This window comes from Silene latifolia, chromosome Y (assembly GCF_048544455.1).
Source record: "Silene latifolia isolate original U9 population chromosome Y, ASM4854445v1, whole genome shotgun sequence".
Classification (NCBI taxonomy): domain Eukaryota; kingdom Viridiplantae; phylum Streptophyta; class Magnoliopsida; order Caryophyllales; family Caryophyllaceae; genus Silene; species Silene latifolia.
Window position 1 is genome coordinate 71,947,274 of NC_133538.1, and position 24,140 is coordinate 71,971,413.

A 24,140-nucleotide genomic window follows, 5' to 3' on the forward strand; every position below is an offset into this window, starting at 1 on the left:
CTCGGGGGAGAATTCCTAAAAAACCTCCACAAGTGAAGGAAAGTGGAGCTGATCTATATCAGTCCAATACGGCACCTGTTCTATATTCCCAAAACCATCGGGAAAATGGGTGATGATACCGCCACTAGCAGCAGCAGCAGGGCTCGCTGGAGGAGTAGGAGGGTGGCGAGACAGAGGGCTGACCTCGATCCAAAGGCTCAGAAGCAGGATGAGCAGTGCTGGAACTGGTAGGAGGAGATTGGAAAGAGGTGCCATGAGCACTTCTCTTGAATGCAGAGAGCACGTCAGGGCTCCCGGCAGCTCTCTTCTTCTTAGCACTCTGGAGAATAGCCTCCAAAGGATCAACTTTGGCACCTGCAACCAGCAAGACGTCAGGCGTCGGAAGTGTCAAACAAGAAATAGAATATATCAATGTATAGTAGCCTACCAGAAGACATACTGTATGACGATTGTTGGGGGTTGGAAGAGGAAATAGGCGAGAATCCAGGAAGCAGATCATGAAACTTTCTCTCATACAGAGGAATGCAGAACAGTTTGTTGCGGGCAGATGCTGAGTCATCCAGACGGATCAGGTTGCGGGGGCCTGCACAGAAATAGGAAGTAAGCCGGTAAGCATTGGAAAGACAAAAGACGCCAGGAGAGCTACTTACTCGATGTTATGACCGAGTCTTCAAAAATATAGTTGGCAGGCGGCTGGATGGAGGCCTTCCTCAGATAGAAGAATTTCTCGAACCATTTTTCGTCTTTCGACTTCGACACGTGCCTGAAAGGGGTCTCACCACGACCGCGGAAGGAAAACTGGCCCTCCCCAGCGATCAAATCTCAAACATATGAGCCAGCTCACCAAGACTGATGGTGCTGCTCGTATTATGACTAGCCGACAAGGAATAGAGGAGAACCCTCCAAACATTTGCGGCGATTTCGGCCATAGCAAAGCCGTTGTTTAGAAGAAAGTCTTGAATAAGCATGGGGAATGGAAAGCAAAGGCCGTATCTAAAGGGGTAAAGATAGAGACATACCCATCCCGTACGAAGTGCGTCCGCCTTTTGGCCGGGCTCCAGGATGGCGATATCCACCCCGTCACCAAGCCCCAACAGTTCTTTGATTAGGGGGATGTCAGCAGCGGTCAAGGAGGAGTCACAGTCGTGTGGATGGATGAAAAGGTTGCGAGACGGAAAGGTGGAGTCCAGGTTCAAGTCAATCGGAGCGGAAGGTGATGGGGCATGGCGAGTTTTACCCATGGTTAAAGGAGAAAGAAAGGAAAAGAAATTTAAAGAAAGAAGGGTGTACCTGATGAAGTGAAGCTCCGGTGAAAATGGTGGGAGTTCGGCGAGTGAGTAGAAGGAAGAGGAAGGGTTTAGGAGAGAATGAGGGTTTTAATAGGGAAATTAGGTCGGATGGTTGATATTATAAAGGAGAAAAGAGAGAGAGAGAGAGAGAGAGAGAGAGAGAGAGAGAGAGAGAGGGTCCGAGAAACGAGGGGGAAAGTAGGAGCAATGATGAGTGTTTGGGAAGCTGTGCAGAAGACGGCGCAGGGTTTAATTAGTAATTCCTTACTCGACGTCTCGAGGCGTGTCTCACAAGGAATTAGGGACAAACTGTTAGGGCCAAATTTTGCTTATTGGGCTAACAGAGAAATAGCTCCGTCAAAATTTATACATCAATTGGGCCAAGTAGGCTAGTGTCCGTGAGGAGTCCACAAGTTGAAGGCGACGGGGAGATCAGGGAGAATAGAGTCAAAGATAGCGGATTATGGAAAGAAGCCCAGTAAGACCTAGATATAGGTTTCCTTGCCGTGCAAGGGAACTGGACTTGGTTAGGGTTTTTACCCTATAAATAGCCAAGGAGATGGAGAAGAAAGATAATTCAAGAATCGTCATACAAATACTACACATTGTGCTAGCTATATTATCACGCCATCTCTCTTGTACTCGTTTTCATATTAAAAGCTAGTGCAGTCATTGGAAGAGTACTGTCCCTTCCCGTGGTCGTTTCCCACATTGAGTTTTCCGCGTCACCAAATCTCTTGTGTCAATATTTAGTTACGTCTTTATTTTCCATATTCAGCATTCATATAGACAATATAATTAACATACCACGAATAAGACCACTTTGACCTACCTTAACCTAATTCGGTAGAAAAATACCAAAACACCTACCACCCTAAGAATTGCATCAAACTCCTATCAATTTATCTATTAATGATCTAATGATCAACCTTTCATAAATTTCTCCAAAAATTTTCTTCTCTCTCAAAATTCTCCATTCTTATATCTCCAAATCTTTAATTTGTCTTACACAGAATCAGTCTTTATATCATCGTCTCCTTTGACATAAAATTTCTCTCAAAAAGATGTTTCCTTTGTTCCCCTTCTCAAAATTTATTTTTCGATATCTTACATATCTATAAATCGACCATCTTCTCTTGATCACCACTACAATCTCCAATCACCAAACTTTGTTAAGGTTGATCATATCATCATCTTTCCTCTTAAAATTCAACTTTCTCAATTTTTACAAATTCCAATTCAATCAAATTTCTCAATATCATCTTCCAAATTTCTTCTCATGCTCTACCAAATATTGCTTCCGTTATTCTCCTCTCAAAATTTATCTTTCCCAATTTCTTACATATTTTTAAATTGACTATCTTTCTCTTAGTAACCATTAAAATCTCACTCTCAGAAATTTTTCAATCATCAATACTTCAATCAAAAATTAAATATTTCTTCAAATTTACCTTGCTTTCAAAATTTATTCCTTCCTTTAAATCTCCGAGAATTTCGCCACCTATCCCTCTCAAATTGATTATTTCTCTTCTCCCTACCCATATATTGTTTCCTAACTTCTTCAATTTTACCCTTTACGTCTCCCTCTCTAGATCTTCTTATTCTACCCTCTTAATTTTATTTTTTATTTCATGTTTCTCTGAAATTAATCTTTATATTCGTATCTCAAATTAATTTTCACACTAAAAAAATAAATCAGTTTTTATCCCTCTCCCATACCCTCCATCATTTTCATGATAACGAACTCCCCCATTTTCACCCTTCATCGTGATATCCATCAGCAAGTTGCACCGCCTCTGCCCCTCTACTCGGTCTCACAACAACGCTTTCCACTGCTATACTTGTTAGCGTCTTCTTATGCTACTCTTCAAGATTGGACTTCCGTACTGCCGTCCATCTTGTGGGGGCATATAGAGAATATATTCTCATATGGCAAGAGTTATAGTTAGTATAATATCTTTTGTATATATTCTAAGATTGCCTTTTTTTTTTTAAAAAAAATCCTAAAGTAGGATTATATTCTCATAGATAAATCGGTCTTAGCAACTTCAGCGATGTGACGAGGGATCGACCCGCCATCGATGAACCTACTATCACCCACAATACAAGAATGAGCGAGCATATGGGCTGCTCAGTTATAAGTTCTACGAATATAAGACCATGCTACGGAGATAAAATCTCTACACAAATTTAAGATATTACTAATAACCATATGAAAATCACTTCGCCCAGACTGACGACACTGAAGGGCTTCAATAACCGTCTTGCAATCACTCTCCACACGAACGCTAGAGTGCTTCATTCTCTGAGCTTGTCGAAGCGCAATGAGAACCGCCTCAGCCTCCGCCACTCTTGCCTCAAACTCCTCCCTACGACGCCCCTCCCATGCCCATAACAAACTCCCCTTCTCATCCCTACAAATCGCACCCAGACCCATTCCTTCACCCTCCTTGACACCCACATCCACACTGACACAGACCTCCCCCGGCACCACCCTCCTATCCCGCACTCCATGCTCCCTTCCCCTGAAGCTTCCTGGCTCCACCACATCCCGCTTCTCTCCTCCATTCTCCACACTCTCCAACTCACCCATAATTCCCTTCACTCGTAGCACCACGTCTTCCACCCGTGCCCCCTATTCTCAAATACTACCTTATTACGCATCTCCCAAATCGCCCATACACCCGTAATGAATACCTCAACATCCTCCCCATCGAGCTCCTCCAAAACATCCCCCACCCATTCCCTCACGTTCTCATAGCCCCAAACCGGTCTCAACTCCACTCCTAACCCTTCCCACACCCCAGCCGTATATCCACATCCTCCCGCAACATGGAGGCAGCTCTCGACATCATCCAAGCAAATCGGGCAAGTAACATCAACCTGCGACATTCGTGTAGCTAAATTCCATTTCGTAGCAATCGCCTCCCTACAAAACTGCCAGAAGAACATTTTAACCCGCGGCAACGTTCGAGACCGCCAAATTTTCTTCCATAACCATCCACTCTGAGCTCCATCCGACTATCCCTCATCAATACCATAATCACCCATCAACGCCTTATAAGCAGACTTTACCGTATACACCCCATCCTTCTCCAAATCCCACATCCACTCGTCCTCCTCCCCATTCCCACCAACTCTAGTATTCAGAATACGTTGATGCTCAAACGGGTGAAAGAACTGACGTACTTTAGACATATCCCATGCACTACCTTCCACATTCAGCAGCTCCGCAACCAAAAGCCCGTCATCAGCCCCAGCCAGCGGTGAAAGAACCATCCGCGACTCCGTCTTAGCAATCCATGGGTCATACCAAACCCGAGTGCTCAAACCATTACCAATATGCCTTCGTAACCCAACCATAAGGGCCTCCTTTGCCTCATAAATACCTCTCCAAGTTTGTACCAAGCTCGGCCTTCATAAACGATTTATTAGGGAAATATTTACCCCCCAATATGCGAACCATCAAGCATTCACGGTCAGTGATCATTCTCCAGGCCTGCTTTCCCAACAGAGCCAAATTAAATTCAGCAAAGCTTCGAAAACCCAACCCACCCAGACACTTCGGCTGACATAACTTTGTCCATGCAACCCATGGTATCTTTCTCCTACCATTTTCCGAGCCCCACCAGAACCGAGAAACTAATGATCGAACTTCATCACAAAAATTAGAAGGAAGCTTGAAGACACTCATAGCATAGGTTGGAATCGATTGGGCGACAGCCTTTATCAAAACATCCTTCCCTGCCTTCGACAATAGCATACCCTTCCATCCTTGTAATTTACGACACAATTTATCTCTAATCACTCGATTAACAACCTGTTTAGAATGACCCACCACAGTCGGAAGCCCTAAATATTTGTCGTGCTCATCTACAGCTCGAACTCCTAACCAGCCCCCAACTTGCTCTCTCCTCGCAGCCTTAGTACATTTACTGAAGGAAACAGTAGTTTTGTTATAGTTCACAAGCTGTCCTGACGCTTCCTCATACATATCAAGAATCCCCTTAACCTTCCGGACCTCCGCTTCCCTAGCTCAAACAAACAAAATACTATCGTCTGCAAACAACAAATGTGTGACCGTAGGTGCAGCCGGTGCCACTCTTATCCCCCTAATAGAACCATCCTCAGCAGCTTTTCGAAGCTGTCCTGACAAGACCTCCGCACACAAAATAAAAAGGTAAGGTGAAATAGGATCACCTTGTCTAATCCCACGGCTTGGTTTAAATTCTTCAGTAAGCATACCATTCACCCTGATAGAAAAAGTAACCGTTGAGACACACTTCATCACATTATCAACTCATCCAGCCGCAAACCCCATCCTGCGCAACACCCGCTCTAAAAAATACCATTCAACTCTATCATACGCGTTTGCCATATCCAACTTTAAAGCCATATGGCCATCGCCAGTCCTATTATTCTTCATCTGGTGAAACAACTCAAAAGCGACCAAAATATTATCCGAAATCAATCTGCCCGGGGTGAAAGCAGATTGATTTTCAGAAACAATACGACCAAGGAAGCCTTTAATCCTATTAGCAAGAACTTTAGACACCAACTTATATACAACATTGCAAAGGCTAATAGGCCTAAAATCAACAATCTTATCCGGCGCCTTCTTCTTCGGTATTAAAACAATCTGAGTTCTGTTCAGGCCAGGCGGAAACGGCTGACCCCGAAGAATAAGTAACACCGTCCTAATCACCAATGGACCAACAATATGCCAATATGTTTGATAAAATAAAGCATTCATACCGTCAAGTCCTGGAGATTTAAGCGGATGCATCTGGTTGAGCGCCATAACAATCTCCTCCTCTCTGTAATCCGCGATTAGAGAATCATTCATTTCAGGTGTCACACGATCAGCTACCACATCGAGAATATTTTCATCCACCCTAGTACCATTCGATGAGAACAACTGCTCAAAATAGTCCTTCGCAACATTAGAAACAGCCGCTGTACCTTCATGAACACCACCATGATCATCCAAAAGCTGAGCAATGTGATTTTTCTTTTTTCGTTGATCAGCTTTACGATGAAAAAAAGTAGTGTTTTTGTCACCATCCTTAAGCCATAAGGCCCTCGACCTCTGACGCCAAAAGATCTCCTCTTGTCGCAATAAAGTCGCTATTTCTTTCATCAATTTCTTCCTTTCATTAAGTACTCTCCTCGACCGACAGCCCTCATTGATACGTTTGAGCCGTCTCCTCTTAGCAGGTAAGTCACGCAAAATTTTACCAATACTAACACCTTTCCACTCTTGCAGCTGCCTAGCACAATCCGAAATAGCATCAACCAACTCCCCACTCCCATTAGTCCAAGCTTCCCGGATAGCATCCTCACATCCATCCTCCCCTACCCAGACCTGCTCAAACCGAAAAATCCGACCACCCCTCCCTTCCCTGTCCACCCGCGGCTGTAATACCACCTTTATAGGAGCATGATCCGACCATTCTCTATCCATGTGAATCAACTTCGCTCTTGGAAACATATCGAACCATCTATCATTTGCCATAGCTCGATCAATTCTTGATTGCCGATTATCACTATCCACCTGACCATTATCGTAGGTAAATTCATATCCCTCAAAACCAACATCTCGAAGCCCAAAATCATCAACAGCGTCTCGAAAATTATTCATCTGCCACTGGGGTCGTACACCCCCTTTCATTTCCGTACCATAAAGTATCTCATTGAAATCCCCGATACACAACCAAGGAACATCCCCACTATTCGCACCAAGGACCCGAAGCAACTCCCAAGACAAGTGTCTATCACTCACCATTGGCCACCCATAAAAACTAGTCACACGCCAGACCCCAGCATCCCCCCCAATCTCGAAGTCCATATAATGAACAGAAGCAGAAAGAAAAACACAACTAACCTCCTTGCGCCACAAGAACGCCAGACCCCCAGCCCTACCAACACTATCAACTTCCATGCCCTCATACTCAGTCAGACATAACCTCATCCTTCTCAACTCACTCCCACTCAGTTTGGTCTCGCATAAAAAGACCAAATCCGGGGCCTCTCTCCGTAATAAATTACGGAGGCCGCCTACTGCATCGGGGTTGCCCAGCCCCCTGCAGTTAAGGCTCAGTATTTTCATGATGCCCAGCGGGGTTGAGTCGTCTCAACCTCCGCCTCAGGTATAGAAGCACCCCTGCTTAGTTTTAATTTCTTCGACTCCGCACCTTCAAGAAAATCGGCCCCCTCCCCAGCACACACCACACTATCCAGTCTCGCCTCCTTAACTTTTTCCCAACTCCTCTTCCCCACAGCCACACCCACCGTAGCAACACCCTCTTGTACTCCTGCCACCCTAGGAATCCGCGTCCACTTCGCACTCTTTTCAAGTATCACCGTACCACCCCCCTTCGCACTTATCTCCACAGCAGTTCCAACACTCCCCACTTCGACCCCACTCCCTATACTTCCCTTCTCCTGAATCATACAAACGCCCACCTCTGGAACAACAACCTGTTCTGACCCATCTGTTTCAACCACCTCAACTCCCATCTCCTTCTCACCAACCCCCTGTTCCCAACGTAGCCCATCACCCTTGCCAAACGCCTCATCCTCCACTACACTACTAACCACCATCTGACCCTTTAGCCGTCCCTGTCCTCCTCCCACTCTACGCGAAAGCGCAATCCTCTGCAATTTCTCTATCATCTCCTGCTCACACCGTTTATATTCCTCTTCGAATTCAGGCCGTAAGTCCCTACTCGTTTTCCTTCCTTCAGACACACCCACCTTGCCCCCCTTCCATGGCGATGCCCGAAGACTCTCCCCATACTTCAGGTCGTCTTCCGTATATGGCCCCTTAACACAGTCCTTTTGTCCATGTCCCAAAACCCCGCACCCATAGCAGAATATAGGCAACTTTTCGTACTTAACAGCAAACGAAGTAATCTTACCACTAGGTAAGCGAATATCAGTCGAAGCATGAAGAGGCTTGCGTACATCGTGTAAAATTCGCACCCTTACTGCGCTTTCAATTTCCGGGTACACAACCTCATCAATGGCCACAAATTTCCCTAGCTGGTCCCCCAACCGTCTTAAATTGCTCTCATTCAACCTGCCCTTCAAAGGCAAATCATAAATACGAGCCCAAATTGGAAGATAGAAAAGTGGAACATCCGTCATCTTCCCCTCCAAATTGGGCTCCTGAAAGCACCAAACGAACTTGTCAAAGTGCCAAGGTTGCCCTTCGATAACCTTCAATTTGTCTCGTTCATCAGTAAATCGAAAGACAAAAATTCGCTCCTTAGCATCCAGCACGTTTCCCATAACCTTTCCTACCGGATTCCATATTCTCAACATCGTGTCGATAGCAGCGCGTGCATTAATATTCTTCGATGTCCAAATCTTCCCAACAAGAACTAATTCAGTCGCTCCCTGCACCGTATCCTCTCCCTCAACGTCCCAGTCAAACACTGCCTCGCCACCCCTCACACCCTCCTCCACCACCTCCTTACCCTTACTGCACGCTCCTCGCTCCATCCAGGAGTTACCAACCGACCCCATTAGCCAACTCCAAAACCCAAGCGTATCGAAACCCTAATAAAACGACAGTCCAACAGAAACAAGAACCAAACGAAGCAAACCTACGAACACGACGTAGATAGCAACCTTAAACCAGAAAAGGATGAGACGGAGATTAACTAGGACAAGACTTCCATAGAAACCCTAGGAAGAGAGTTTTTCAATTGAATTTCTTATTAACGGGTCGGATTTCAAAGATAGAGGTTTAGGGAAAGACATGATCATATTTTCGGAGCCTTCGTATTCTAAGATTGCCTTTTAGATATTAGCTTTCCTAATCATTGTGATCTTATGTACATTGTAATCCACGGCTATGTAGTCATATACTTAGGGTTTAGAGTTATATGTAACGACTTTGTATAAATATGCACCTCATATGTTAATGTTCGACATTCAATTCTTAATAATAATAATAATCTTTCTCTTAATTCTCTCTGTTCTATCAGGTACAAGGCTGAATTGACAACTACTTCGTACAATCCTATAGTACTATATAAAAAATTAAAACATGTAAGGTAGGTCGTTTAATATGGAGTAGATGATTATAGAAGCATGGACATCTACGCTCTTAGTATTACATTACCATACGCCATACGGCTCCTTCTACAACTAATGATGGTTTTAATTATTTCCACATTTTTTCGTACCATTGGTCAGTTAAAATTTGCAATGGATTTTTTTACATACAATTGTTTTGGTAAATTTCTACCAATCTAGGGTCAAAGCGGTCTTAGTACCTAATCAATATTTCGACTCGTTGATGATTGTGTTTTGTGTCTTATGATGAATGTTGGAAACAACCGCGGGGGGAGACGGAATCCCACCAATAATTTCACTATAATTCGGTGGAAAGTACAACGTGAGACAGCATTGTTATATCTCGGAGGCTAGGGTTCTCTTGCGTACTTTTTAGATGATCCTTAGGTCTTGCGTTTATGCCCCTTATATAGTGATGCTCTTCCTCCTAGGGTTCTTTGCATTCTCGCCAAGTATTCCCTATTTGATACAAGATTGGACTTTCCTTATTCAGAATATGGTAATAGGTAGGATTTCCTTTCCAAGTCCGGGTCCATATCTTCCATGTACGTTGCTCTGCCTCCTGATTACTCTGCCTCCTGGCCTGCTTCCCTAGCTCAGCCCATATCCAAAGTATGCTTTACTACTTGATTTACATATTGCTTTTACTCATACAGGCTATCTTCCTCTCTGTTTTTACTTGGCTTGCATGGTTTTCAACTGGAAAGTTTCAAAGCTACCCAAAGTCATGGATACCTTCAACTATGGATAGCTTTGAACTTGCATTATAATTTGTCATTTTTATCATGCTCGTGGTTTTACAATTTGCTTTTACTGTTTGTTAATATATTCAAATTATGAAAATAGTTTATTGTTTGTCTTTTTCAGATTCTCTTATAGCCAAACAGGATAAGCTTAATCGATAGAAACTTGGAAAAGACAAAATAGATGAAACCAATAATATACGATCGATTTCAAGTAGATCTTTCCTAAGAGTCGTAACTAACATAGAATTTGATGAATATTTTGTTTAAGAGTATTTAACTTTGAGTACAAGTACAATTGATGATAGAATTGCACTTTGACATTACAAAAGTGATAAGACATTGAATACAACTAATTTGGCATTACAAAAGTGAATAACAATACCTGATGACGTTTTCTTAATAGGTTAATTAATTGTATTTAATTAGAAGTTGTTATTTAATTAGGACAAAATTTTGATGCAAATTTAATTGCCCTTCATGTAAAAACCCTAAGAAGAGCCACTCAAAAACAACTAAATTGTCCATACCTAAGATTTCAACAAGCATTCTAATTTGGTGGAGTGTGGAGGTTGTGGGACACTAACATAATATAACTAAAGATGCTTCTAGGTTTACATAGTCTAAATTGTTTATTCCCATTATATGTACTAGTTTTCTTGCCCGTGCATTGCACGGATATTAAAATAATGTGATAAATTTCAGAATAAAATGGAATATAGAGATATAGTACATCGTTTATGTCTAAGATTTTATGTATGCCACATGACCAATAAATAATTCCCGTTAACATAATATTGACATAAGAATAAAAGAGTGTTTGATTAATAAAATACTTTTTTTTTTAGGAAAATAAAACCAATATGAAGTTTATATATATGATACTTGGACTTATAGTTTTTAGAATTTGTTCATTAATACATGTTTGTTTTTCAATTGGTCAAAGAAAAACAATAATATCTACTCTGCATAATCAACTCAATGATGCAACAAATCTCCTTTTTTCGAATAACAACCAAAATTTAATCATTGCTGGATCAAATTGTAATTATGTAAAAACATTTAGAGGTAGTTAGAATGTTATATCTCACTGTCAAACTATAGAAGTACGTTTGATTGTGAACCAAATTTCGACGCAATACTACATGATTAGGGCTGCTTATAATCCCCCCCCCCCCCCCCAGAAATAGTCTTGGCCCACCATCTTCTCATTTGAAACAAAATCTTTCACGCAGAACCCTATTTTTCTTCCATATTCACACACATGATGTAAAACAATCTCATCACTTGAAATATCGATCCTTGTTTCCAAAACTTATCTCAAATTTATCCAACCAAGTGAAAAACTAAACCCCTACTTCTAGAAAAATCCAACATCCAATGGAAACTAACCCTTGCTCTCGGCAATGTTGTTTTTTTAAGAAAATAAAACCAATATGAAGTTTATATATATGATACTTGGGACTGAGTGTTTTTAGATTTTGTTCATTAATACCTGTTTGTTTTTCAATTGGTCAAGGAAAACAATAATATCTTCTTTGCATAATCAACTCAATGATGTAACAATTCTCCTTTTTTAGAATAACAACCTTAATTTAATCATTGTTGGGTCAATTGGTAGTTACGTAAAAACATTTACATGTAGTTAAATGTTATATCTCTCGGTCAAACTATAGACGTACCTTTGAATGTGAATCAAATTCCAACGCAATACTACATGGCTGGGGCTGCTTATGACACACCCCCCCCCCCCCCTATAACAATAGTATTGCCTCTCATCTTCTCATTTGAAACAAAATCATTCACCCAGACCCCTATTTTTCTTCCCTATTCACACACATGATCTAAAACAATCTCATCCCTTGAAAGATCGGTCCTTGTCTTCGAAACTTCTCTCAAATTTATCCAACCAAGTGAAAAACTAAACCCCTACTTTTAGAAAAATCCACAATCCAATGGAAACTAACCCTTGCTCTCGACAATGTTGTTAGAATTAAGATTTTACTTTAATTTGGATTGATGGGGTCAAGATTAAGTTTATCAGTATGATCTTTTGAGATTTCTTGTTATAATTCATGTTAGCTATATGTTTTAATGCAAGCGATATTTTGCTGATAAATAACCTTTTTTATTATCACTATCCTCGTTAAACTCATCACCCTCCACAAATGCACCCTCTTTCCACCCCCACTAATTTATCCGCAAAATAAAACATCAGCCACTGTGATTAGTTCTTACTACTTGAAACAACCTCCAATCCACTACCACTATCACTACCTTTCTGCCATGTTTTACATCTAAGAAGTCATAAATCACCTTCACCTCCATGAAACACCAATCTTTACTCTAGATGATATGGATCCTCGTCTTCCTTATCGAAGACAATTTATTTCTCCTTCAACAAAGAAAAGCTTAAGATCATATTCACTTTAATATTTTTACATGAGTAAATTCCATGGCGGTACGTATTATGCATGCACATTTGTCACAACCATGTTCGGCTAGGGCCTTTTAGCCTCATAATACCTCATTTTTTTAATCGGAAGTTGTTATAAAATTGAATATTATAAATATATCAAAGGTTTTTTTTTCCTTCTAATTTAATAAAAAGTGAACAAATACTAATGAATAATTTTTTAATATTAATAAATTGTAGATAATTAATTTATTTCATGTTTCTAATAATAAAATTGTAAAATAATTAATTAATTCTCATTTCTAATAGGAAAATCATATTCCTAATTATAATAGAAAAATTTTAAATCATTATTATCTCCTAATTCCAATTGTATAATAAGGAAAAAAAAGCCTTAATAAATTGTTAATTTATTTCCTATTTCTAATAGTAAAATTGTAAAATAATTAATTAATTCTCATTTCTAATAGGAAAATTATATTCCTAATTATAATAGAAAAATTGCAAATAATTAATTATCTTCTAATTCTAATGCTAATTGTGAAATTAGAAAAAAAAGCCTCCGTTAGTTATATATATTGATATTGATTGATTGATTTTCTCCGTTTACAATTTTTTACTGTTAGTTAATTGTATTTCGTTGTCAATAATCATATCTTTTCCGTGAACTTTCCTCGCCAATTGCAAATTTCAATGTAATACTTTACGAATCAAAGTTAATCTCTATTGTTAAAATACAACTTGATATAAAAATTAATGCTTTTGTTTGTTAAATTATCACAAGAAATGTTTTTCAAAAAATAAAAAGTACAAATTTACAAGAGTAGTAAATATGCTTAACTATTATTGTACTTTCTCCATCCCATTTTTTATTGTTTCCCTTTCAATTTTGAAAGGTTTTAAGAAAAAGTGGTGAATTACCAACTTTATTACTCCTTAAGTCCTTATTAAATAAAACAAGAGTTGAGGTCTCAATTTTATGGAGGTGATAAGTAGCATTTTAGTCGTATTTTACCCCGCATTTATACCTTATTCCGACTCGATTTTGTTTGCTTAAATGTCTAAAAAGCTCATTTAATTACTAATTTATAATAATTAGTCGTATTAGTTTATAATTAATAATTAATTGTATTTATGTATAATATTAGTATTATTATAATTGTATTAATTTAATGTGCAGGCAACACGGGAAAGTGAGACGGAAGAGCAAGACGGGATTATGAGAAGAAATGGCGGAGGTGAAAATAAGCTAACTCATGGAAAAATAAACTAAGGAGCAGCTGCTAATTTCAGACGGTCTTTGCTGAGCTTTTACTACCACCTTCGGCCACTGTGGCAACCACCACTCACCACCACTGACCACCCTCCACTTCTAACATCACATCCCAACCATCCACAACCACCATGGACTACCGCAACAGCCACCACGAACCCTTCTTCCACCCCTAGCCACAAACATACAATTACAACCATTTCATGCGACCATCTTTCAACCACCACCAAAGCCACCTCCAGCCACCGTGTGAGCCACCCATCACCACCACTAACATCCTACCACTTCCAACTTCACAACCCAACCTCCCATCACCACCATTGACCACCGTGGCAGCCACCACGACCACGTTTTCCACCTTCGTCCATCCGCAAACAACACATTTCACAATCGTCTTTGCTGAGCCATTAAAGCCACCTCCGGCCACCGTGGACCTCACCTACGACCACCACATCAGCCCATCATCACCAGACCATAACCTCCATCCACCTACAACCACCACGGCGGCACCAAACCTCCACAACAGCCTATGTTTCCCTCCTCTATGTAGCACGCAAATCCACCTCACTGTTTCTCTTTGCCGGCCAACCGGCAACCGATTTAACCCACCGGTAGGCACACACTCAATTTCTCTCATTTTTGTGAAGTTCTCACTACCGGTCATGACCCCGGCAGACGGCCTACCGGCATACAACTCGCAATCAACAATCTCGAATCAATTTTTGTTCCCTCTACCGGTGCTCCGGCAGTCGGCCTACCGGCATAACGCACATCACATCAATTTCCGCCCCTTACTTCATTGGTCTCGCTACCGGTAACACGGCCGGCGGCCGGCCTGCCGGCAGGGCCCCTCTGCCTTGTTATACTTTTTTCATTTGTGTCGATGCTTTGTCCTTTTTTATTTGTATTGTGTCGATTGATTTTGTATAAGGAGAGATTATTATTATTATTATTATTATTATTATTATTATTATTATTATTATTATTATTATTATTATTATTATTATTATTATTATTATTATTATTATTATTATTATTATTATTATTATTATTATTATTATTATTATTATTATTATTATTATTATTATTATTATTATTATTATTATTATTATTATTATTATTATTATTATTATTATTATTATTATTATTATTATTATTATTATTAGTTGTATTAGTAGTATTATAAATAGACTAGTATAAAGAGACACTAATACCATATTTTAAACACTACACATTTAGATTAGAAATTAGACTAGAAAATTAGACTAGTTAGTTCATCTTTCTCTCAATATTGTAGAACCCTAATATTTTCTCTCTCAATTTTCATTCAATAAAAAGTTGTAATCTTTTTTTAATTATTAGTTTAATTCTTCTTTTGTTCATTCAAGTTCTTCCATTTCCAATAGTTTACATTTAGTCATTTGGGTTGTATTTGGAAGACAAGAAGAAATTCATCTTCCATTATTATCTAAGTTTGTTCCTTTACTCTTTGTTGGTATAATTCTCATCTTTTATTTACAATTACTTCATTAGTTTACATTTATTGTTCTTTACTTGTTGTTTTCATTCAAAGTTTCTACCTTTATCATGTTTACCATACTTGTTTGTATTTTGTTCCATTTTATTGTTGGATTTTCATTACTAAACATGTGTGAGTAGTCCTCATCTAGAGCTTAGGGGGATCTTGGGTAGTAAATGGGTGTGAATTTGGGTTGATAATATATAGATTTGGGTGTTTTAATGGTTGTCACTTTCTTGCACATGAAGTGTTTGTAGAATTGCTCCAATGAAAGTTTGAGTATTTTCTCACATGTTTGGTTATCTTGGTGTCTATACTAGTGGATGAACAATCTTGGTATGTAGACTATTGGATGATCGTTGTGTATGTGTGTGACGAGTTTTAGTTAATCACATGAAAGTTGGTTAATGAATTATAGGTGTCCTAAGACATTAGGCATAATTCCTTGACTATTTGAATCACCTATTTCCCATATTTGCCTTGTTTCATGCCCAATAACCCCAGTGAACCCGAAAGCTCTAGTCTTTCTCTTATTGATTAATTACAATCTTATTTAGTTAAATTTTATATTTATTTGCACCTTAGTTTACCATTAATCAAGCCTCCTTCATTTATTAGGCTAAGTTGGGACTTAAACAGACTAAGTATACACCTCCGCCATCTTTGGGTTTGACACCTTAATTATACTAATTAATTTGGGTTCTTTATAAAAAAATTTTGATTGGGAAATGAAGACAAATCCTTACATGAAAATGGCGTCGTTGCCGGGGATGGCGTTAGGTTATGCTTAGTTAGTTAGTGATAGGCTATCGCACACCTATGCAAAAATACCCTTTGGTACAACAAATGAATGTAGTATTTAAGGGGTCGAATTCCACAGAGAGCTCAGTGGTTATTATTTAGTTGTTATGAAATGAGTTTTATCTTAATAGAAAATGGTTGGTGAGATTGAGTTGATTTATAAATAATGATGTAAAAACTGTGAATAAAACAATATATGAAAATATGCAAAAACAACATGATTAAAAGATTGTCTAGGGAAATCGGGTCACACATGCAAATTTATAAATGTATCAAGTTAAACTCGGATTAGGTAACGTTAACTAATTGTTTAGGTCATTAGACACCCACCTCTCGGCATTAGTGTCCCAACCATAGAACAGGTCCTAGAGAAACTCTCGTCCATGACTAGGTCGTCCTACTACACATGCTTAGTCTAATTCAATTCCGTGCCTCTCAACTTTTAGAATGAATGAACAAAATTAATCAATGAATAAGGCCTTTAAACATAGATTAAACGTGACGATGAAAACATGTGATAGAAACAATTTATCAATTTAACTTAGCCTCATTTTAACATTTACAATTTACTTAATCATGCATGGCTTCCTTTATTCCCTAGACAAAGGAAATTACTCTAACATGTTGGAGTTGTAAACTAAACTAATGTTAATTAGAATGATATATAACATAGTGCAAATAAGAAATATAATTACCTTGAAGTAGGAAATGGAAATGAAGAACAAATGCAAATGGAAATAACTTGAAATGAAGCTTGAATATAACTTGAACTTGATAATATAAATGTTGTAACAAACTAATATAAACTAAAACTAAACTAAACTAAACTATCTACTAATATTTAGAGAGAATTTAGGAAGAAAAACATATGTAAGAGTGTGTAAGAGGTGTCCAAGAAGTGTCGACCAAAGCTTCTATTTAAAGGAGTGAAGGGAGTAACGGAAATAAGCTTTAGGGGGCTAACCCCGATCGGGGCCATCCAACCCCGATCGGGGTCGTGGTATTTCTCAAATTTCTCTTAATTCCGTCTTAACTTTGCACTTAATGTTGATGCGGAATCCGATGCTTATGTCTTAATGCGTCCGTCTAAGGTATCTTAAGCATCCTTTGGCATCCAATGCAAACTCTTATCATGGGCTTTCATTTGGATTTCATTTCTTTACATATCCACCAACTAAAATTGGTTTCCTCTTGCTCGGGTTTTCCAATTTCTTCCCAAAATGCCCCTATGCTTTCCGAAACTCCTTTGCATGATCAAGACTTGCTCTCATTAGCCTTGTGAACTCTTGTACTTGCTACTTTGATGGGAAAAAGCTACTAAAAGCTTAATTTCCTACAAAACACAATGGAAAACAAGCAAGCACAACTAGAACACGGAATTAGCTCACAAACACTAACATTAGTGCAAATGACATGTAAAATAGAGGTAAAATAGGGGGTTAAAATGTATATAAAATGGACCTATCAAACTCCCCCAAGCTAAACCCTTGCTTGTCCTCAAGCAAGATCATCCCAACATTGCAAATCCCAAGTAGCTAACAAGCAATCGATTCAAATCCCAAAACAACATGGGCATAAGGATATGCAAAATCATGGATGAGATTTACATGGCGGCGTAGCGTAGAAGACTTCAAGTAAACTTTTCGGCTCTTGCATGATCTTTTGACTTTCGGACTCTCACGATCCACTCATAACTCAATTTTGTGTAAAGGACATTTTTTTGTCAATAATCACTCAAGCTATCCTCAACTCATGAGAATGCGCCCGCAATCTAATATGGTAAACAATCAAATCATAAGCAAAGCCATCAAATGCAAGCAAATAATGAAGCCAAAGGGTTAGAAGAAGGCTTTATTGTGATATGGGACATAAGGGGGACAAATGATTATGGATATGTGGAGCTAATGTTAAGCTAGCAACAAAACCATGTGAAAATGTTCATTCCAACCCAAAATAGCCCAATTAGAAGACAAATGACTTCTTACATTACAAACCTTAAGAATTTCTCCAAAATATATAATTAACTATATGAGAAATCTTAACTTCTTCTTCTTCTTCTACCACTTATTATTAACATCAACTTCATCAAACAAATCTTTTCTTTTCTTTTCTTCTTCATTTTTTCTCATTTTTTTCTTTTTTTTCATTTTTTTCTTTTTTCCATCATTTTTTCTTGCTCCAATTCTATCTTCACAATTACGGAAAAACAACAATCCGGCAACCAATTCACAAGGACATAATCTTTAGAGAACATCCCAATTTGAGCATCCCAACACCAAAACATAGCTACTAGCTTAACAAGGGTAGACAATTTATATTGTAGCTAGGGAAACAAGAACATGTGAAGGGGGCTAGAAAATGGGCAAATTTATCAATGTGAATTTGGCTTCAAAAATGCATAGCAAAATGAAAGTAATGCTTAAAAGAGATGACATGAGAACCATACTTGTGCGTTTTGATGAAACACACCTTATAAGGAGACACCTACACTCACCTAAGAGAGACCGGATATGGATGCATCGGTCAAAAGGAGGCTCTACCTTACCATTTTGTAGCTTGCCACAAGTCAAGATCAAGCCTATTCGGTTCATTCTCCATCTCCCACCTACTATGTCAAGACATCCCCATGCATGCTATATCCCGTCAAACATAGTGAATCAAAAGTTATCAAGCCAAAAATGGGACAACCAAGAGGGCATAAGTAGGACAAGCAAAAAATTAGAGCAAAAACAACACAAATTTTTCAAAAATTCTCACTAAATCTACACTAACTAAAAGCAAACCAACACAAATTTTGAAAATTGTCGATTTTATCAATTTATTTGAAAGAAATAAAACAACTAGACACACTGAATCCCTCCCACAAGCTAGAACATCACATTGTCCTCAATGTATAAAACGGGGTTGACCACAAAAGAAAGACAAGTATAGCCAACAAGGGGAGATGGAAAAGACACATGCGGAAAATAAAGAAAATAAAAGCATACTAAATTTTAGAAGCCTCCCCCAAGCTAGCTTAAGAAGAGGCTTGGGAAGAAAGGACTTTTGTTTCTTAAAAAGCTCGTCAATGCCCTGAGAAGTCTATCATATATCTGCGCATGAGCTATATGAAAACATATGTAAGCAATTGACAATATATATATATATATATGCATAATAGATCAAAGTTAGAGATTTGTAAATCTCATCAATGCTCATATGTAAGACTTCAAACAATACCACCCAATCACCCCTCTCATCAGCAAGAGATGGAGCATCATGTTTAAGACCATAAAATAAATCGTTAGTGTACAAAATATCATTCTTAATGGTCTCAAATGGGTGATAAGAAGAATCTAGGAGGTAGGACTCATCAATAATGGGAGGCGTATGCCATTCATTTTCTAAATTAATATCACTAAGTCCTTTATCTACATCGGTTGGATCAACATTATCTTCTACAAATGAATCGTCAAGGGAGTCAAAAGACATGGGAGAAACCTCATGAGAATCGCAATGAAACTCGACAAATTCATTTGTGGGAGATAACTCATCTACAACAAGGGGTTCAATGTCATCAATATGAGTCTCTGCATCTTCTATTTGAATGACACTAGGGGGGATTTTAAAAGATAAAATCGGACCATCATCATCATCATCCAATAGGTCAAAATCGTTAGTAGAAAAAAAAACTCACAATGGGGAGGTAGAAAAGCAAAATGAGAGAAGATAGGCTCACGTCGTCTCGGTTTCTCTTGAGAATTTTTTCCCAAACGAGCCTGTAAAACTTTAAGCTCCTCTTCGATGCACCAATAATGGAATTGGCGTGCTAATTCCCGACATTCGGAAGCCATGAAATTTAAGAAATTCCAAAGTTCCGGCCCAATCATGTTGTAGAGATGCCCATTACTCAATTTTAGAGCTAATCCACGGGTCTCGGAATCCATGCCGCCAAGCACAAAATGACCCAAGTAATCCCCATCAAGGACATGTCCAAGGGAGATGAGCCTATCGCAAAAGTAGTAGAATCGGTCAAGATAGTCAGGAAAAGGCTCATCTTTGAGTTGTGGGGTGAATTTGTAACTCATTATGAAAGGCCAATAGCTTTATCACCTACAAAAATAGGCACTAAAACTACAAGAAAACGGTGAGATGAATCTCAAGGAACAAGTGTTCCCCGAGACCAAATAAAACAAGATAAAATTCAACAACTAAATAACAAACAAAACCGTGCTCCCCGGCAACGGCGCCAAAATTTGATAGGCTATCGCACACCTATGCAAAAATACCCTTTGGTACAACAAATGAATGTAGTATTTAAGGGGTCGAATTCCACAGAGAGCTCGGTGGTTATTATTTAGTTGTTATGAAATGAGTTTTATCTTAATAGAAAATGGTTGGTGGGATTGAGTTGATTTATAAATAATGATGTAAAAACTGTGAATAAAACAATATATGAAAATATGCAAAAACAATATGATTAAAAGATTGTCTAGGAAAATCGGGTCACACATGCAAATTTATAAATGTATCAAGTTAAACTCGGATTAGGTAACGTTAACTAATTGTTTAGGTCATTAGACACCCACCTCTCGGCATTAGTGTCCCAACCATAGAACAGGTCCTAGAGAAACTCTCGTCCATGACTAGGTCGTCCTACTACACATGCTTAGTCTAATTCAATTCCGTGCCTCTCGACTTTTAGAATGAATGAACAAAATTAATCAATGAATAAGGCCTTTAAACATAGATTAAACGTGACGATGCAAACATGTGATAGAAACAATTTATCAATTTAACTTAGCCTCATTTTAACATTTACAATTTACTTAATCATGCATGGCTTCCTTTATTCCCTAGACAAAGGAAATTACTCTAACATGTTGGAGTTGTAAACTAAACTAATGTTAATTAGAATGATATATAACATAGTGCAAATAAGAAATATAATTACCTTGAAGTAGGAAATGGAAATGAAGAACAAATGCAAATGGAAATAACTTGAAATGAAGCTTGAATATAACTTGAACTTGATAATAGAAATGTTGTAACAAACTAATATAAACTAAAACTAAACTAAACTAAACTATCTACTAATATTTAGAGAGAATTTAGAAAGAAAAACATATGTAAGAGTGTATAAGAGGTGTCCAAGAAGTGTCGACCAAAGCTTCTATTTATAGGAGTGAAGGGAGTAATGGAAATAAGCTTCAGGGGGCTAACTCCGATCGGGGCCACCCAACCCCGATCGGGGTCGTGGTATTTCTCAAATTTCTCTTAATTCCGTCTTAACTTTGCACTTAATGTTGATGCGGAATCCGATGCTTATGTCTTAATGCGTCCGTCTAAGGTATCTTAAGCATCCTTTGGCATCCAATGAAAACTCTTATCATGGGCTTTCATTTGGATTTCAATTCTTTACATATCCACCAACTAAAATTGGTTTCCTCTTGCTCGGGTTTTCCAATTTCTTCCCAAAATGCCCCTATGCTTCCCGAAACTCCTTTGCATGATCAAGACTTGCTCTCATTAGCCTTGTGAACTCTTGTACTTGCTACTTTGATGGGAAAAAGCTACTAAAAGCTTAATTTCCTACAAAACACAATGGAAAACAAGCAAGCACAACTAGAACGCGGAATGAGCTCACAAACACTAACATTAGTGCAAATGACATGTAAAATAGAGGTAAAATAGGGGGTTAAAATGTATATAAAATGGACCTATCAGTTAGAGTCTTAGGCTTAATCTTTACTTGTTGTTTGCTTGTTTGTGTAGTTTGTGGGCTTCTTGTAGAGTGTGTGTGATTTTTGCCTTACCCTAGTGTGTAAAAGCACTAGGAGTCTTACGGTTTGTCAAGTTGTATGCCTAGGAGAAACCACCAAGCTTTACTCTTTGACTCCGATCCCGAAAGGCTTTTTAGACCTTTAAGGAATAGGACCATTGCAAGGGTTAGAACCTCTTCTCAAGCAACCATAAACCAAGCTAATACACCCATACAACCTCTCATTGAAAACACAACTCAACAACAATCAAACAACACAATTGAGCCTTCAATATAAAATCCATTCCACAACTTCCAATTTTCTAATAGCCCACCTCAAACACCACCCCCTCATATACCAAATCCACCACCACCAATGGCTCTACGTGATCACAACCGGCCTAACCATAATGATACTTGTGACCCAATTAATTTTGGCGCCTTGGCTCCCAACAACTTTGAGATGCACCCCGCCCAAGTGGGGTTGATTGAAAAAGATTTGTTCGGGGGACACATTGAAGAGGATGCTCATGCTCACCTCCAAAAGTTCAAGAGAAAGGTCTCTATGATGAAAAAGAATGCAGTATCCGAAGATACACTAAGGATGATGTTGTTCCCATTCTCCTTGACGGGTAAGGCGGACCGATGGTTGAATGTTCACCCTCCGGACACATTTACAACTTGGGACACTTTAGCCAAGGCATTCATGGCCAAGTATTATCCATCATCCAAGACCGCTATGCTCCGAAATGAGATCCACACTTTCCAACAAGAGGATGGAGAATCCTTGGGTGAAGCATGGGATAGATATCAAGACCTTATCGTTAGTTGCCCTCACCATGGGATTCCGGATTGGTATGTCACCCAAACCTTCTTCCAAACTTTGTTGCCAAGAACAAAAGAAATGGTGAATGGCTCCGCGGTAGGGGGAGTCGATCATTTGGGTGATGAGGAGGGCACTACTCTAATCAAGAAAATGGTGGACTCCGAGGAAAATTATGGCACAAGAGTGAATATCTTGAGAAGAAGTAAGCACCCTCCCGAATTCTTAGTGAATGTGGAAACTAATGCTAAACTTGATATGCTCACCAAAAAGCTTGAAGAGTTGAGTAAGAAGAAGCAAGTGAACCAAGTGAATCAAACTACCACTTCTCATGGACCATCCATGGAGGAAGTGATGCAAAGATCAACATTTGAGTCGTGTGAAGGGATGGGTCACACTTATGAAGTATGTGCAAATAACCATTACAACAACTTTGATGGGAACAATGTGCAAGAGGTGAATGCTTTCCAAGCATTTAACAATTTCTCCAACCGTCCACCTAGGTCCTCATTCAACAACAACCAAGGATCCAACCAAAACTTTGCCAACCAATCTCAAGCATACCAAGATTATAGGGGTAACCAAGGGAACCAAGGTAATCAAAACTTTTACCAAGGAAACCAAGCCAACCAAGGGTTTGGTCAAGGATTCAACCAATAGAACAACAACAATTAGAACAATCCAGGATGCAACAATAATCAAAGGTACAACCAAGGGCAAAATCACGGATTTAACCAAGGGTACAAAGGGAACAACCGACATTCCAACTTTAGAAATCGAGGATATGGTTTTCCTCTTCCAATTTTCAACCAACCTTTCAACCAAGAGCCACCACCCCAATCTAGTAATTCCATGGGAGATGATAAACATAATAACTTGGTGAAGTTGATAGGAGATTTGGCAAGTAATACCCAATAACAAATCAAGAGTCTTGAAGCTAAAGTGCCTTCCCAAGCTCTCATGAGTTCTCAAAAACCACCGGGTGTATTTCTAAGACAAGGGCAAAATCCAAGGGACCCTATGAAGTCAAAGGAAGTTAATGCTATCATGCTAGGGGTTGAAGAGGAAAAAGAAGAGTCATTTGGTTTTCCAAGTCAAGGGGAGTTATCATATACTACTCCATTTTCCATGGCTATGAAAAAATTCCAATAAGTTGACCATGAGCCCGAAAAAGAGAGCATGGGAGATTATGTGCTTGAGCAAATAATGACAATTCATGGTACAAGCTTAGATGTTGAAGTCAACCCGGATAAGGGAGAGATGGTTATGACTATACCAACCACTATGAGTGAAGAAATTGTGCTTGAAGAATTTGTGGAAGCACCAAATCTGATGGTAGAAGTTGAGAAGAACCCGGAAGAAGAAGATATGGTGATGGTACAAGAACACTCTTTGTCCAAGCAAGATGAGACCAATGATACTTCAAGATATGAAAAATTTATGGACTTGGT

The 24,140-nt window shown here is 38.9% G+C and overlaps 1 protein-coding gene and 1 non-coding gene across 2 annotated transcripts; both read right to left on the bottom strand.

The window, feature by feature from the left end:
• Positions 1–4,310: 4,310 nt before the first annotated feature.
• On the bottom strand, positions 4,311–4,652 carry LOC141628317 (uncharacterized). Its single transcript, XM_074441476.1, has one exon. It carries the CDS (start codon positions 4,650–4,652, stop codon positions 4,311–4,313), a length of 342 nt encoding a protein of 113 aa, XP_074297577.1.
• Positions 4,653–22,605: 17,953 nt separating this feature from the next.
• LOC141634915 (small nucleolar RNA R71) lies at positions 22,606–22,712 on the bottom strand. The gene has a single exon (XR_012539630.1). It is a non-coding gene; the product is annotated as a small nucleolar RNA R71 (small nucleolar RNA).
• Positions 22,713–24,140: the final 1,428 nt, after the last annotated feature.